Here is a 14,716-nt window from a genome sequence, read left to right on the forward strand (position 1 = left end):
ATATTCATTATTTTCCAGTTTTTGTTTTCCTGTTTTTTTTCCCTATGGAAGGATAAAGTTACCTTTAGAAAACATATACAACTTACAATAGAAGCCATGAAACTAGTCCACAGACATGGAAGATTTCTGTGGTCAGTGAGACTTGTTAATTTGAGCCAAGGAATGCTGTTCTATGTACTAATGTGCATTTTTGTGGGAAGACTCACTGTTTATCCATTCAGAAGATTTCCCCAGAGTTGCACATTTTTAGGACTTAGGACTTCAGATTCATAATGTTACAATTTCCTCCTCCTTAAAGTCTTCGCTTCCGCTGACACAATGAAGTGTGGTCCTGATTATTTGTATTAGCTCTCACATTAATTTATCACTAAATACTTTCAAATATTTTAAGCTTGTGCAAAAAATTAGGACCATTTAAAAAATTGTTTCTTATTTGAATTGTGTCAGAATAACAATGTGCTGACAATGTAAAGGATGTTCTCCCATCAGGTACTGACTTCCACCGTTCTTAAGACACATTTTGTGTTTTCTGGAGTGGTCTACAGGCCCTCAAAGCATCAGATCAAATTCTGAAACTTATTATGTGGGGGTGGGTTTTAGCTTATGATGAATATGAGCCCATTGTCTGAGTTCATGTTGATCCTGTGGAGTACAGAGATGACCTGAATTTGCAATCTTAATATTTTTCACTCAAAGGTTACTAAGGCAGAATTGTGATGTACACTCCATGTGCAGGTAGCTTTCTCTTTCTTTCCTAAGCTCTCAAACTTTAAACTTACTCTAGGTGACTTTTTTCCCCAAGTGTATTTGGAAAAGATGAATTGTCACATCATATAAAGTGTGAACTTTGGGAGGGAAAAGCTGCTTAGCTGCTTGTCCTCATCTCTGTAAGAGAAATCAAGGCTTTTCCACAGCTTATAAGCAAAATGTATTGAAGACAGCTCTTCCTTCATGTTGCTGATGAAGAGCATGGTTTTAAATGAGCAAAAATGAGAAACAGCTAACTTTTTTGAGGTTCAGTAATGTATTGCTTATAGTACTTGTCTTCACTGTGACAACCTTCTGGAGAAATAAATCAGTTTTCATTCCTATAGAGCAAAGTAAGAAAAATAGTTTAGGTTACCATGGTAGCTAGAGCACTTAATCTAACTGGAGAAGGTAGGTATGTTGCAATTTTTTTATTCTGCATCTGGGCTTCTGAATGCCAAAGAACAGATGACAGGCAAACTGGAGCTAATTCAAGCAGATTTCTACAGCAGTTTTTAGCAACTGTCTTGAAAAGTTTTCTTTTTATCTGGTTTGTACTACTTCTTGTAGATAATAGTATTAAATCTTACTGTAACAGATTTTAAATAAATATAATAAATTTTTCTCCTTATAATTGTAAAAATTCTTAGAAGTCATTATAAAATAAATTGAATGTAAGCCAAATTTTGCTTACCTGGGAGCCACATGACTATAACTTCAGGACTTGCAAGTGCTCTAAATAAACAGTTAACAAACACTTGCCTTGAGTAAAAAGCTTCAGCCCACAAAAGTCTTATCTCAGTTGCTAAGTTATGCTGTGGCTTGTTCTGACAAGGGTCTGGTGCCTTCTTTTGAGCTGTGGTGGGCTCATTCAGGGCTCCCAAGGGGCACCTTCATGCCCTTCTAGCAAAGGGAAAGCAAAATCACTGAGAAATAAAAAAGAATGTATTCATGAAGTGATAGATTGATCACAAAGCTTATTGCAGTTAAATTCTTCTTAATACAGATGTGCCTGTAAAAATAAATTTGAATGTTTAGTGTGTCAATCATATGCAATTCTGGAGAACAAGTGAAAATTATGGTAGTGATTTTTCCCTGAATTGTGTTGTTAACAGTCTGTGGTTAGACAGCATTAAAACTGTGGCTAAAACAGACATATTTCAGTGAGACACTGGCCAATTGTAAATTTTGAAGTAGTATCTATATGAAGGCAGACAAGCATTTAATCCCTTCCCTATCAGGCAGAGGATCTTCCTTGCTGTGAGCAGTGCCTAGTCACATGTTTCTGAATGGCTGTCTGTTCACTCTGACCTTACACACAGCAACACAAAACAGATGTCCTTGCCTTTTGCCAAGTTTCTTGCTTGCAATTTAGGAACAATTCCACACGCACAGGGAGGTTTTTGTTAATTTCTTTCAGATGATGTAGAGCACTTCACATTATGTAGGAATCCTGATCAGAAATAAATATTAACAGTTGATCATTCCTGTCATTTTTGTAAGAAATGCTGTATCTTATGATCTTTGGGAGCTCTTTGGGAAAAAGCAGCATATTACTCTGCAAGAGCTCTTCTCTCCATCTTTATATTGTTACATTCTGGTAGAGAAGTTCAGGAGACATAGCTGAAGGTGTTTGGAGAGAAAAGATTGATAGAAACTTGCATTGCTGAAAACAAGACTTGCTAGTTTTCTCAGTAATATGGAAACTTACAGTAGCCCAGAAATTCCCTGATGTTGCCCATAATCTGAAAATGCTGAGCGATTCCAGCATCTTTCAGGATCTGCTGAAGGTTCTGTTAACTAAGGAAAACCCTGCATGAAATATGAAGACACTCAAATTAAGCAGTTTTCCTAAATTGTATAGAATTCTAAAAAATATTATATTCAGTAGATTATATGTTAATGGAGGCTTGCTGCCCAAAATTAGGGAACTTCCCACTGACTTTAGTAAATCTTTTTGATTATTTCCATACAATAATGCAAATAATTTCAAGATATTTAAGGTATATAAGGAAAAGTGGCTTATAAAATCATGGATTTTAAACAGAGGAACACCTACCTTTAAATCCTAAGAATTATTACAGCGTATAGGCAAGGTCTGAGCTGAGTTATGTTGGAAGGTATTTTTGCTGGTTTCACTTTTTTTTTTCTTAATTCCAGAAGAGGAATTAAAAACTCATGTGTCAAAGGAATTATTTTTCTCTTCTGAGACTGAATAGTAATAGCACTGTGAATTAAGCAATGGTGAGACAGGTTTTGGTAAGGGAAAAATTCACAGAACTTCAAGTATTAAACTCCTGCTTGCCAGAGAGAGAGAAAGGGATGACTTAAATAGTTTGTCTTTCTCCTAACTTCCTGAGTTTTAACTGTTAACCTGTAACCATTTTCCATGACAAAAAAAATGTATAAAGGCAAGTACACTGCACTGTTTGTGCAGTGCCTTCTGTGTAAGATAGCACAGACATGGAAGGAGAATCCTAGTTGTGGCTGCTATTTGGAAGTCAGCTAGGAAACCCAAGGGGAAGGAGCTAACTTGCTGCTTACAGTCTCCCAAAATGTGCCCAGATATCTGTTTCAAGGTTTAATAGCCTTCTGGACATGACAGGAGCTGCATGGTGAAGTAAGTTATTCAAAGGAAGAGAGAAGGTGTTTTGCACAATAATTGGTATAAATCTTCCAGTATCAAACTATATAAAATTCCAAATACACTCTTTAAAAAGTTCAGTCTTGCTTTGCATCTATGCCAACAGTAGTAAGGGTTGCAAATGAGTGTTGTAAATGAGCCCTTTTGTGAATCAGTGGCTGTCTCTTTCTTTTCTTGAAAAGTGAAGAAGTGGATTAAATTAATCTGTCCTGACCTAGTTGGACTTGGTGATCTTTATGGATCCCTTCCAACTTGAGCTATTCTGTGGCTCTGTGATTTATCCTTATAGCTGAACTGCAGGGTGGTCATGGGTTTGCACCTGCAGTGCAGATACCACCTCAATGCACTGTGGAATGTGTTGTTGGCATTTCAACTATTTTGCTGGAAGAATTACAGATGGAAGAAATTTCAAGTTTTATTCCAGGATTTCAGTGAGACATCCTCATCTGTTGGCAGCTTCTTTGCTTTTTGTTTCCCTCCTTTGCCTTCCATCTTTATCAGTCCTAGCTATGGACATGTGTAGAAGTATCTTCAAACTCCCCTTCGTCTGCTGTGGTCTGGGTGTTCCATCAAAGAATCAAACCAGAAGTAACTGAAGCCCTGGGAGTATTCAGGCTGAACTAGATTGATGTGGAGATAGGGTCAGGAAAACAGAAGTCATTTCCAGTCAGCCATTCAGCATGTACCTGACCAAACCCCAATAATTAATAATGCAAAATACAGATTGTTTCATGGGCCACAAGTAAAATTTTTCCATCACAAAATGCTTTCTGTTCAGAGAAAACAATTTCCTTAGAACAATTTCCTCAGATGCACTTCTTTTTTCTCTTTTTTCCCCAAGAGCTTTGTAATGTGGGTTAGTGGTGAAGTTGCTCATATTCTTCCAAAGTGCAGCATTGCCTTCCCTAGCAGTAGTGTTACATGATTTTGTGGCAGGAAGTTTTCTCTGGTAGTTGGGTAAGTACAAGCATCTAATGCCCAGCGTGTGCAGTGAATGGCAGCAGGTCCTTGTGCCCCTTTTGGCAGGAAAAGTTCATGGTCTCATGCCAGGATATAGTGCCAGGATAATGTGGGAGTCTGGTAAGCCCTGGGCTGCCACAGGAGCCTGAGAGAAGGGGAGTGTGCTCTACTTACTTACCTGAACAGATTCTCTGAATTTCTGCCTTGACTGAATTTATTTCTCTGCTGGGTTATTCTGAACATAATCTTTTGCTTGGTTGGTTGGTTGGTTTTTGTTCTTTTGTGTTTTGCATGTAAATTACACTGTTACTACTGTGAACAAAATGGGGCCTTTTTAATCTTTTCAAATGTTAGAATTTTTTATGAGAATACTTTTATACTTTCTGTTATTCTAGAATAAAAACATTAGGAAATTAAATAAAAATATGCAAAGAGTCTGACTTTCCTGCTGATATACTGTTATAGATTATTTAGGGAAGTTTTTAGGATATTTGCCTACAATATATTTTGCAGTCTGTAATAAAAAGTAAAACATTCAAAACTTTTCCTTTCAAATACTATTTGTAATTTCAGAAAATCTTGCTATGGCTACAAGTGCAATTTTGTAATGCCAATGCTTGAAACCTCCTTTAAAGCTTTTGCTGATATAACTGATTAAAGAAGGAAGTTAAGCCCACACATCTCAAGGTGCAAAACAAAATTGCCTAATACTATCTAAGTAACAAACCAGTTCTAACACTGTGAAAGCTGTTCTTCATCTCACATTCCTGCCTGAGGAAATTTGAGCTGAATGTCAAGATGTAACTACTGTAATTATGCCCAGCAATTAATATTAATGTCAGCTGTGGCCTCACAGTGAATCCATTTTCTTGTCTTCTCCTTCTGTTAATTTTTCTAATATGAAAAAGGATTCAGATACCCTATGATAAGATAATTTGAACCCTAAACTTGTCTGTGTACTGTATAGATTCGGTTTTATTTTGGAAGGGGAATGTCTCTACTAGGTAACAAAAGAAAAATCATACAGGGTAATCAAATGCCATTTATAATGGACTATAAAGGGGCCAATGAGGGCAACACTTGGGAGCTGGAAAAGGTTTTGTAAGGTATGTGGGATTTTGGTGTGGCTAGGAATTACATTCATACCAGTGGCAGAGGCATGCACATCAGGAGGATGAAATGGAAGAACATTTCCCTCCTATAGGTCTTCTATTCCAATTTCTTTAAAAACATTTTTGGAAAACTTCAAAATATTAACTCTTTTGAACTGAATGTGAGGCTTGGGGTAAAAATGCAAATAAGTAAAGGTTTTTCAGCCTAGAATTTGCTTTCCCATTTTTAATTTTCACTGTTTTTGGAACAGGATAATTCCTTTCTGTGCCTAAAAGGAGTGACCTCCCCGCAAGCCCAAACACTTCTTTTTCTTTTTTTTCTTTTTTTCTTTTTTTTCTCTTTTTTTCCCCTCCTAGGAAAAACTAACTGAAACTGAGAGGTGATATCTAAGTTGGCAAGTTATAAAATTATGCAATATGCTACTAAAAGTACTGAGATACTATTTATATAAGGGGGTCTTAATGACAAATTGATCCTGTTCTGCATGAGAGGATATCACCATCCATCCAGTATAATCACTTTAAGAAATGCTTTAATGGCAGGAGGCAAGTGTTGTGTTTTTGTATGGTTTTGTTTTTGTTGTCCAGTTTGATTCAAACTTCCCTGAAAGCCAGTCAGCCCTCTTGTACAGAGGGAAAATACATTGTGGCCTGTGCCATCAAATATGTTGGGACCAATAAATATGTTAGGACAATGGACAGAAACTGATGCACAGAGAGTTCCACCTGCAAATGGGGATGACCTTCTTTACTGTGCAGTGCTTGTGCAATGTGATCCAGGATGACCAGACATGGTCCTCTCCAACCTTACCCATTCTGTGATTCTATGAAAATTGTATCTATATATCAATAAAATTGATTTCAGATCATATCACTGCTGATGCCAGAAAAGTGCTACTGAATGTGGGCATCCTGCAGAGACTTACATTCATACCAGGGTGACAGTGATGACATTGAAGTTCTGCACAACTTTAAGGACTGTGTCACATCAATCTGGTAGATCAAGAATGTGCTTCAGTACAGAGCATGGGCAGTGATCACCAGCATGAAAGAGATGCTCCCTTGCCACAGCTGGGAAATATGTAGACAAACACTGGAAATCATCAATTTCACCAAAAAGGTTTCTTAGAGGTGTCATTTCATGGCACATACATAGATAACACAAAGTAGTGAGTAGCCTAAGATCAGGGGAATGGCAAAGATGTGGCTACATTTGTCACCTCCCTAATTGCTCATCTCCTGGATGCCCTCCTCTCTCATTTTGTCTGTTTCTAGAGAAAGTTTTTGCAGGACTTTTTTATTGTCTGAATGTATAACATAAAAGTTTGGTGAAAAGTCAAAAATGCTCACGTATGGAAGGCGATGACAGTGTCCCACTTGCTTCTGTATCACTGTTCTTTTGGTATTATGATGGCAATGTGCATACTCTTAAATCCATTTTCTCATTTTTTCCTTATATTATTTTCTGATTGTCATCCCAATCTTTCCTCTTCTTAATTTACATCTGGCTTTCTTAGTGCTTTCCACCACTCTTGCATTTCTTCTCTCCTAATTTCTTTCCTTTATCTCATATTTACTTTTTTTTTCCTTTCAGAAAAATTTGAAACATGGAGTTTTAACATGAACTATAAACTGGTCAATTATTCACCTTTATCTCTACTTTAAAATGTCAGTGTCAGCAGTAATAGGAGAAAGGAAACTTTCTCAGGAATGCTGCAGGCACTGGCAGAAGATGGAGGTCACTAATACTAGGAAAGAGTAGACTTAACAAAGGGCCTGAGAAGTAAAAATCTGCGCCGGAATTCATATGTACTTGTTTGTTTTAAATTCAAAATGTCAGTGGAAACAACAATAACAATTGGTTTTGCTTCTCTTTCAGCAACAAGAACAAGACCCAACTAACCTATACATTTCCAACCTGCCTCTTTCAATGGATGAGCAGGAGCTTGAGAACATGCTGAAGCCCTTTGGGCAGGTGATCTCCACCAGGATACTGCGGGACTCGAGTGGGACGAGCCGTGGCGTTGGCTTTGCAAGGTACCTCGGGGCTGTGAGCCATGCTGGCAGCCTTCTTCCTTTGTTTGGATTAAAAATGCAAGAATAGGTGGAAAAGGCAGAAATTACTGAAAATGATAAAGTTTGTAAAGAGAAGGAAGATTGAAATGGAGTTATCCAGCAGGGTTTTGTTGATTCTTCCTTTGGTAAGAGCTGTGCCTCATCTTGCTTAGATGGCTAAATCTAAATTTATTGCTCTTACTGGACAATTATCTAGAGTAAGAATTCACTCTAAACCACTTCCTTCCCTTTTCTGTACTTCTCCTTTCTCCTCTATCCCTGAGTCAGTAAGCAAGGGTTGCGTGATGCTTTACAGAGACTTCTGTGACTGCTGGATTGTGAAGTTTGAATCCCAGGCAGCAGACCAGAAGGAATATCCTTCTTCCCCACCCCCACGCCTTTTTTTTTTTATTTTTCTTCATTAGTTCCTTGGAGAAAATGAACTCATCAGTGCTCTTTGAACATCAGCCCTTTGAATTTTCAGGCTCATTAACGTGATGTCAGCTGGGAAAGAAAATATTTTTTATTCACTTACAGTAAATCTCATCTTAAAATATTTGTGTGCTAAGTGAAATATCTCACCCAAATCAACAAGAACAAATATTTTCCATAAATTAGGAAATATTTCCTAAATATTCTGTCCATATGAATCTACTTTTTCTCTAGTTAATGTAGTTATTTTTTCTGGGATCTCTTCATCAAAGTCTTTTCTGTGCTGTTTTTATTTATGTAAGTCCTGCTTTAAACCTACTATAACAATCAAAATTTAGAGGCTTTAAATTGAAGGTTTCTATTATCGAAAATAAAAGCATGCTTCAAGCAAAGAATTGGCATTCTTAAAGTACTGAAATCAAATTTCAGTAATTCAGATGTTCAGCCAATATTACAATAGCTTTGTATTTGAACAAATATCAGAATCTAAAATTAGTGCACAGAAAAGAACTGAACAAATTTATCTCCTGATGTGGCCAAAATTTTTAGGAATTGGTTTTCCTGTGAGTTGGCTGGGGGATATTTCATGGCACTGTGATTTTTAGTTTGTTTTTTTTCAAATGTCTTCCCCCACCAGCCTCCTGAACCCAAACTTCATATGCTTGTCAAACTATCAAGTTTCAAGAAGGTATAACAAGGAACAAAATTAGAAATAATAGAAAAATATTCATTATTTAAGAGGGGAAAACCAGCAAGTTTGGGCTTTGCTAAAATTTCTTCCTATCCCCTTTTGAAAAAATCAGTAAGTGGGGTAAAATTAACTGGGCATTTTAATTTCATTAATATATGTGTGTTTTATGTGTAGCTTTCATTTTTCGGTACTGTGAAGAGTAGAATCCACTAACATCCACTATAAAATTCAGTTGGCATTTTGCTCTCATTCAGTCTCTTCTCCCTAAACTGGTTTACCACCCCTACCTTGAATCAGTGGTAAGGTAGGAAATATGGTAGGATGTATTTTTCCTAATGTAGCTGGAAGTGTTCTGGAATCATATGCAAAAGTCAAAAAGACTTGTGTGTATCCAAGACCTCACTTGTATTGAAGACATTAAAATAGAATAGTTTTAAAGTACTTTCTCAATAGTTATTCTATTATGCATTTTATGTTTTATATATACATGAGTGAAGTTGTTTTTATATAGGTGTTAATTTATATACATAAATATGTATATATCCTAAGTTATAGGATAAGTATTGCTTCTATATCTAGTTAGAACTTCTTTCCTTCAACAAGGTGAACATTTTTCTTGTATTGGAAAATTCTTGGATAATTAATTAAAGTTAAAATTAAAAAAACCCTGTAGACATTAATAAATATTTTAATTTCTTGCCTTTGGGAAGCTTTTATTAGGTTAATAGGGAGTAATGTATTTTATCAAGTCGAGACTTGAGTCTGAAACTAAATTATATTGTTTGTTTCATGTGAGACAAAAAAAAAATTAGATTTCTTTGATGCAGATCCAATAATCCAGAACTTCTGAAAATTCTCTAAGAGATATTTTTGGAATCATTAGGAAAACCTCTTGTTCAATCTGGCTTTTTGGTGATACTGGTTGTTATCTATACTTGTATTTTGTCAGCCTGTGCAGAAAGGATATCAGAATTAAAGAGATGCCAAGACTTAGGAATTTTTAGTCCTGTTTTTTTTTGCTGCTGAGGCCATTGGCCTAATTTGTGGATATGAATTACAGAACTTAATGAGCAACTGAAAAGAAATTATCTGTTCAAATTAACCAAACATCATCTTGCAGGCGGCTGCAAAAACAGTTCTTTTAAAATATATTTTGTTGTAATTGCACATCTGAGTTGTTCAGTGTGACTGAGTCCAAGGTGACAGTCAGGGCTGGCACATCCTCACTGCAGGTGAGGCCCCTCCCAGGCCAACAGGGGCTCTCCAGCCCCCCTGCCCAGTCTGTTCAGTCTAGATCTGATAGCATGAGTGCACAAACCTGCTCAAGATTTTGGACACATTCTCAACAGCCAACACAGCTCTGCTGGTATTGGCTCCTGTTTGGAACTTGGAGACAATTAAATAAGAGCCAGGTGCATCATTTAGTGGAGATGATGTGTATAAGCTAAAAGCTGCCAAGTCAGTTTGGGTCATGCAGTCAGGCAGGTTTCTATTTGAGTTTATTACCCTTAAACTGTACAGACAGCTCTGAATCCTCTCTTAAGAGTGGCATTAACCTTTGCTGCATGCAGCATGGACAGTAAGGATTCAGTTATGAATGATGGTGAGTCAGTCCTTCTGCTTCTTTCAAGACAAGAGAGGTACTTGAGGCAGCTTGGACAGCTACAGTATATAAGAAGTATATAGGAACATTATTTTCAGTTTGGCACTGACTTTGGTCTCAGAGTGCATAAAATGTTAATTGAGTTTGGCTTTGCCTTTCTGAAGTTATATGTTCTTAGAAAACATCATCTCCATTGTTCACACATGGGAAAGCAAGCCAGAGCAGTGATGAGGGGAAAAACAAGAAATATGATTTGAGAAAAAGCAAGAAATGTGCTTTAAAAAAATCACAAACATGGGAATCTGTTTCAGTGTTTAATTTATGTAAATTATTCTTTATTTTCAAAGGATGGAGTCAACAGAAAAATGTGAAGCAGTGATTGCTCATTTTAATGGAAAATTCATAAAGACACCACCGGGAGTTTCTGGTATGTTGCATATATTTCTTACAAGATGTATGAATGGGTTAGTGCTTACATGGTGGAAGCCTGTTACACTGATTGTTGTATCTGGCTTCTCATTTAGAGGCAAGCTTATTAAAATTAAACTCTGTCTTTTTGGATGGCTGTAATGCTTGCTTGGAACACAGTATATCGCTTTTCTGTTGTAAACCTTTTCTAGGAATCTAGTAGTGTTCTCTCCTAGCAGAGAAACAAGCAGCTAAGATGCCAGCTATGTACAAATTTGCATCCAATGTAATCCCAGTTGAAGTGAGGAAACAAATATCTATCTGAACAGAATTTGGCTGCTTTTCCATGGACAGGGCTTTTTTCAGAGGCAAAATGGGCTGGTTTTGTCATCTGTTGATGATTTTTTCAAAGCATTTTCAAAAAAATATTTGCTTAGGAAAAAAATGGAATCTGCAGCAGTGCCTGGCATGATCATTCACTGGGGAGCTGCAACCCTCAAGTCAGTGTAGGTTTTAAAGTCCTTCGGGAAAATGGAAGGAGATCAGCATAGAATGCTGCTTCTAGAAATATTGTGCAAGGCAGAATTCAGAGAAGGCTTAGTACAATTTTGTTGTCACACCAAGTTCCTCATCAGTTTGTCTGCTTTGTCAGCACTGTTTCTAAGAGACAAAATGTATATTCCATGAATACTGAAAAATGAGGAGAGGAAATTCAGTGCTGCTGAGTAAAATAGAAAGTAAAGAGGACAATAAAGAAGGAAAGAATACATGCCTGGCATTCCAGGCAGCTTTCAGTGGGCATTTTATTGAGAATCCCAAGTGGGAATTTTGCAAATTACAGCGTTGATGTGGTTGGGGAAGCTGCCTTTATCCCAGTGGTGAAATGTTCTGTACAGCCAGACCCTGTCACTGAGGAGGAGGAAAGTCACCCTCGGCAGGCAGACAAGAATGTGGCTTGTTTAGTAAAACTCCAAACATGCCTCATCCCTGAAAGAGTGCTCCAGTTTGAGGCAGTCTGTGCTGCTGTAAGTATGGAAAATGCTTCAGAGCACAGGAAACCACTCCCTTCGGCAAAACTAATGTAATGCAGTGTTTTGACTTCCCTAGCCTTGCTTTTGCCGACCCTTTGCACAAGGATTAATTGCTGGTGTTATTATTTAGTTAAAACTTTGTTACAAAGATTTGGTAAATTTAAGCACTTGTTGCACTTGTTGCTTTAGTTATCTTTTTCCTTTGTTACATTTAGTAAAAATGTTACAACCTATGTATAAACAGACAGTAACGACACTAAACATCTGCAACAGAAGCTCCTATCAGTGCTTTTTAGTTTGTTAAGTTTTATTTTCACTTGCATTCTCCTGTTCTCAATGAATGAGCCATCAAGCATGTCATTGCTAATCATGATCTGTCTCCAGTGGGTCTTGGCTGAAGCTGGAGTTGCACCCTTACATGATGAGGTTCAACTAGGTTGGAATAAAAGCTTCATGCATGGAATTGCAGGAATGATTTTTGCAGTCTGAAGGAAACATTTAACATAAAAATATGATGAATTAGGGACAAGAAATTTGCAGAGAACTTTTCTGAAAGTGGAAACTAAGCAGTTTTCTTAAGATATAATCCATCTCACAGGCTTGAACTTCTAATGCTTCCTTTGCAAAACAGTTGTCCAGGCTCTCTGTCCAGAACAAGAAAAGAAAAACACACCTCCAGAGAGCGTCCTTGCAGTTACAAAGGGTGTCTAGCTCAGTCACTCAGAAACAGATAACTCCAAATGTTTGAAATTTGGATGGGTCTCACTTTCCATGATACTGAAAATGAGACAAATAATCAGGTGCATAAGGGAGTTGTGAGAATCTTGGTTTTTAAAGACCCTCAATTTTGTTGTATAGGGCACAGTCTCAGCTTTATGTTTCTGTGCTGGTGAAGTTTTATTGCTCCTTGCAAAGGTTTTTATGGAGATCAAATTCCTCCCAGAGTTCCATACCACATAGCAAGCACCTGTCCAATAATGCAGCCTTAGTAGAGAATTCAATTTATGCATCATAGTATACTGCAGTCTGCCAAAACATGGGGTGGGGTCATGAGGCAACTGTGATTTTGGACTGCCTGCCGAGAGAAAACTGGATGACAGTAGGAAAGCTCTTGAACAAGCAAAGATTAGGAAACTGTTTTGAAATAGATTAGCGACCATTGGGATTATAAAGGATCAACTTCAAACACATGCAAAACAAAATCATAAAACCAGATCTGTGTTTAAATTAAAACATTGTGTCCTAGAAACTTGGCTAAAATCAGCAAAGGGAGCTGGCTCTAAAAACATCCATGTTATCAGGATGAAGAGGGTAGGAGAGATGGGCCTGTAATGAAATAGGTGTGGGAGGAAGAACATTTGTTCAACAAAAACATGCTTTCATAATGCAGCTTTGTTATTTTAACTAAGTTTGGGCTTAAATGGAAGAATGGGTTAAACAGTTATAGAAAGCATAAGTGAAACCTCCTCTGGAGCATGAGAAGACACAATGAATAAAACCTCTAAGAATCTGGGAAGGCCAGGGATTAACACAGGGTGCTGTCAAAAGTGTCAGCTCCAGAGTTAGGTGAGTTACTGGGCATTGGTGATGCTAAGCAAGCTAAACCCAGATATAACTAGCTATTCAGGCTTTATTTAACTTAATGAAATATATTCAGTATTTAGTGTGTCCTTGTTTATCTTCAGTAAAGAAGAAGAAAGGTTAGCTCAGAGAGCAATTTGAAATGCACTGCAAGTTGGTATAACCCTGAAACTCCTAGAAGTGATGTGTTTGTTTGTTTCACCATTTGTTGTTGGGCTTGGTCCTTTTTTATGTAAGTTATTGTATTAGCTGGTTGTGTTTTATGGACTATGACTTCCTCTCCATTTTGTCACCGAAAACCAGAACTTTATTTCTTGTACTTAATTATCTTCTCAGCTATGATATATAACTATTATATGATTGTTGTAATTTTAAAGTAAATTTTGCTTTTAGTTTCAGTAATTTTAAAGTAAATTTTGCATTTAGTTTCACTCTCCTCCTTAAAGAACCATTGTTTTCAGTGAAGAATGTAATATTTAAAACTTTTCTATTCTCCTGTGAAATGTATGACGTGAATTGGAGGAAACAGACCAGACTGGTATCAAGAGCCAGGAGCCAGCAGATGAGCAGTGAGAGCAGAGCAGCAGCATATACTTAGCCTTCCTCCTCTAAAGATGATACTCAGTGTTCACTGGCTTTTAATCTTGTGTTGGATCCATAGTGATTGTAGAAATGATCTTCTGGGCAATGTCTTGAAAGGCATCTCCTCCCTGTCACAGTAGCATGTAGCTTTAATATTCCTTTTACTGGAAAAGAACTTAGGTGATTTTGGTTTAATGGGTGTAAGAGCGTTTTTGCTGAGCAGCCCATGCCGTTTTTACTTCAGTAATGGCTGGTTATGGTGATGATGCAAAAATCAAAAATTTTCCATGGCCCACCCCTCTCTTCCACTTAGGATAAAGAGATTGGTTGCTCAGATTCTCTTTTAGGGGGGAAAATTGAGTGTGTAAAAGCCCTGCTCCTGCCTGTGTGCTTGACTAGACTGGGAGGAGGTTCACCAGGGATGATACTGACTATGGCTTGAAATTATCTGGCCTTGGACATCGTTCTAGGGTGGGGAGGCGTGGAAATGGAGCCCTGAAGTAGCTGGCTCCTGTCAGTCATATTCTAGTGCTTCCTAGTTTCTTTCCTTTACAAAGTATCCAGCACCAAAGATCTCTCATGAATTTAAGTTACTTGACCATAAATTCAATTTTTCTTTCAAATATTTTCACAGATCCTTTAGAAAAAACACATGAACCATAGTCTAAAAACCACTCCTACAGGATATCAAGGGCTGACAGTGGTTGCCACACTAAAGGCAGAGGAACAAAAATTTCATTCTTTTATCAAGACCCTGAGATTAGTTTAGCTGATCTCAGAGCATGGTGCTGAGGTACCAAAGTTGTACGCTTGATCCCTGTAAGGCCATTCACTTAAGATTTGGACCTGGAAGAGACCCACAAGGACCAT

The 14,716-nt window shown here is 37.4% G+C and overlaps 1 protein-coding gene across 3 annotated transcripts in view; it reads left to right on the forward strand.

Moving 5' to 3' along the window:
* Positions 1–14,716, forward strand: part of RBMS1 (RNA binding motif single stranded interacting protein 1) — a 140,936-nt gene that overhangs the window by 109,983 nt on the left and 16,237 nt on the right. For all 3 annotated transcript variants that reach the window (XM_066553672.1, XM_066553674.1, XM_066553675.1), the window contains exons 5-6: positions 7,343–7,500; positions 10,592–10,671. In XM_066553672.1, the coding sequence (XP_066409769.1) occupies positions 7,343–7,500; positions 10,592–10,671 (238 nt within the window). The remainder of the gene's footprint in view (positions 1–7,342; positions 7,501–10,591; positions 10,672–14,716) is intronic.

This window comes from Molothrus aeneus, chromosome 7, assembly GCF_037042795.1.
Source record: "Molothrus aeneus isolate 106 chromosome 7, BPBGC_Maene_1.0, whole genome shotgun sequence".
NCBI classification, from domain to species: domain Eukaryota; kingdom Metazoa; phylum Chordata; class Aves; order Passeriformes; family Icteridae; genus Molothrus; species Molothrus aeneus.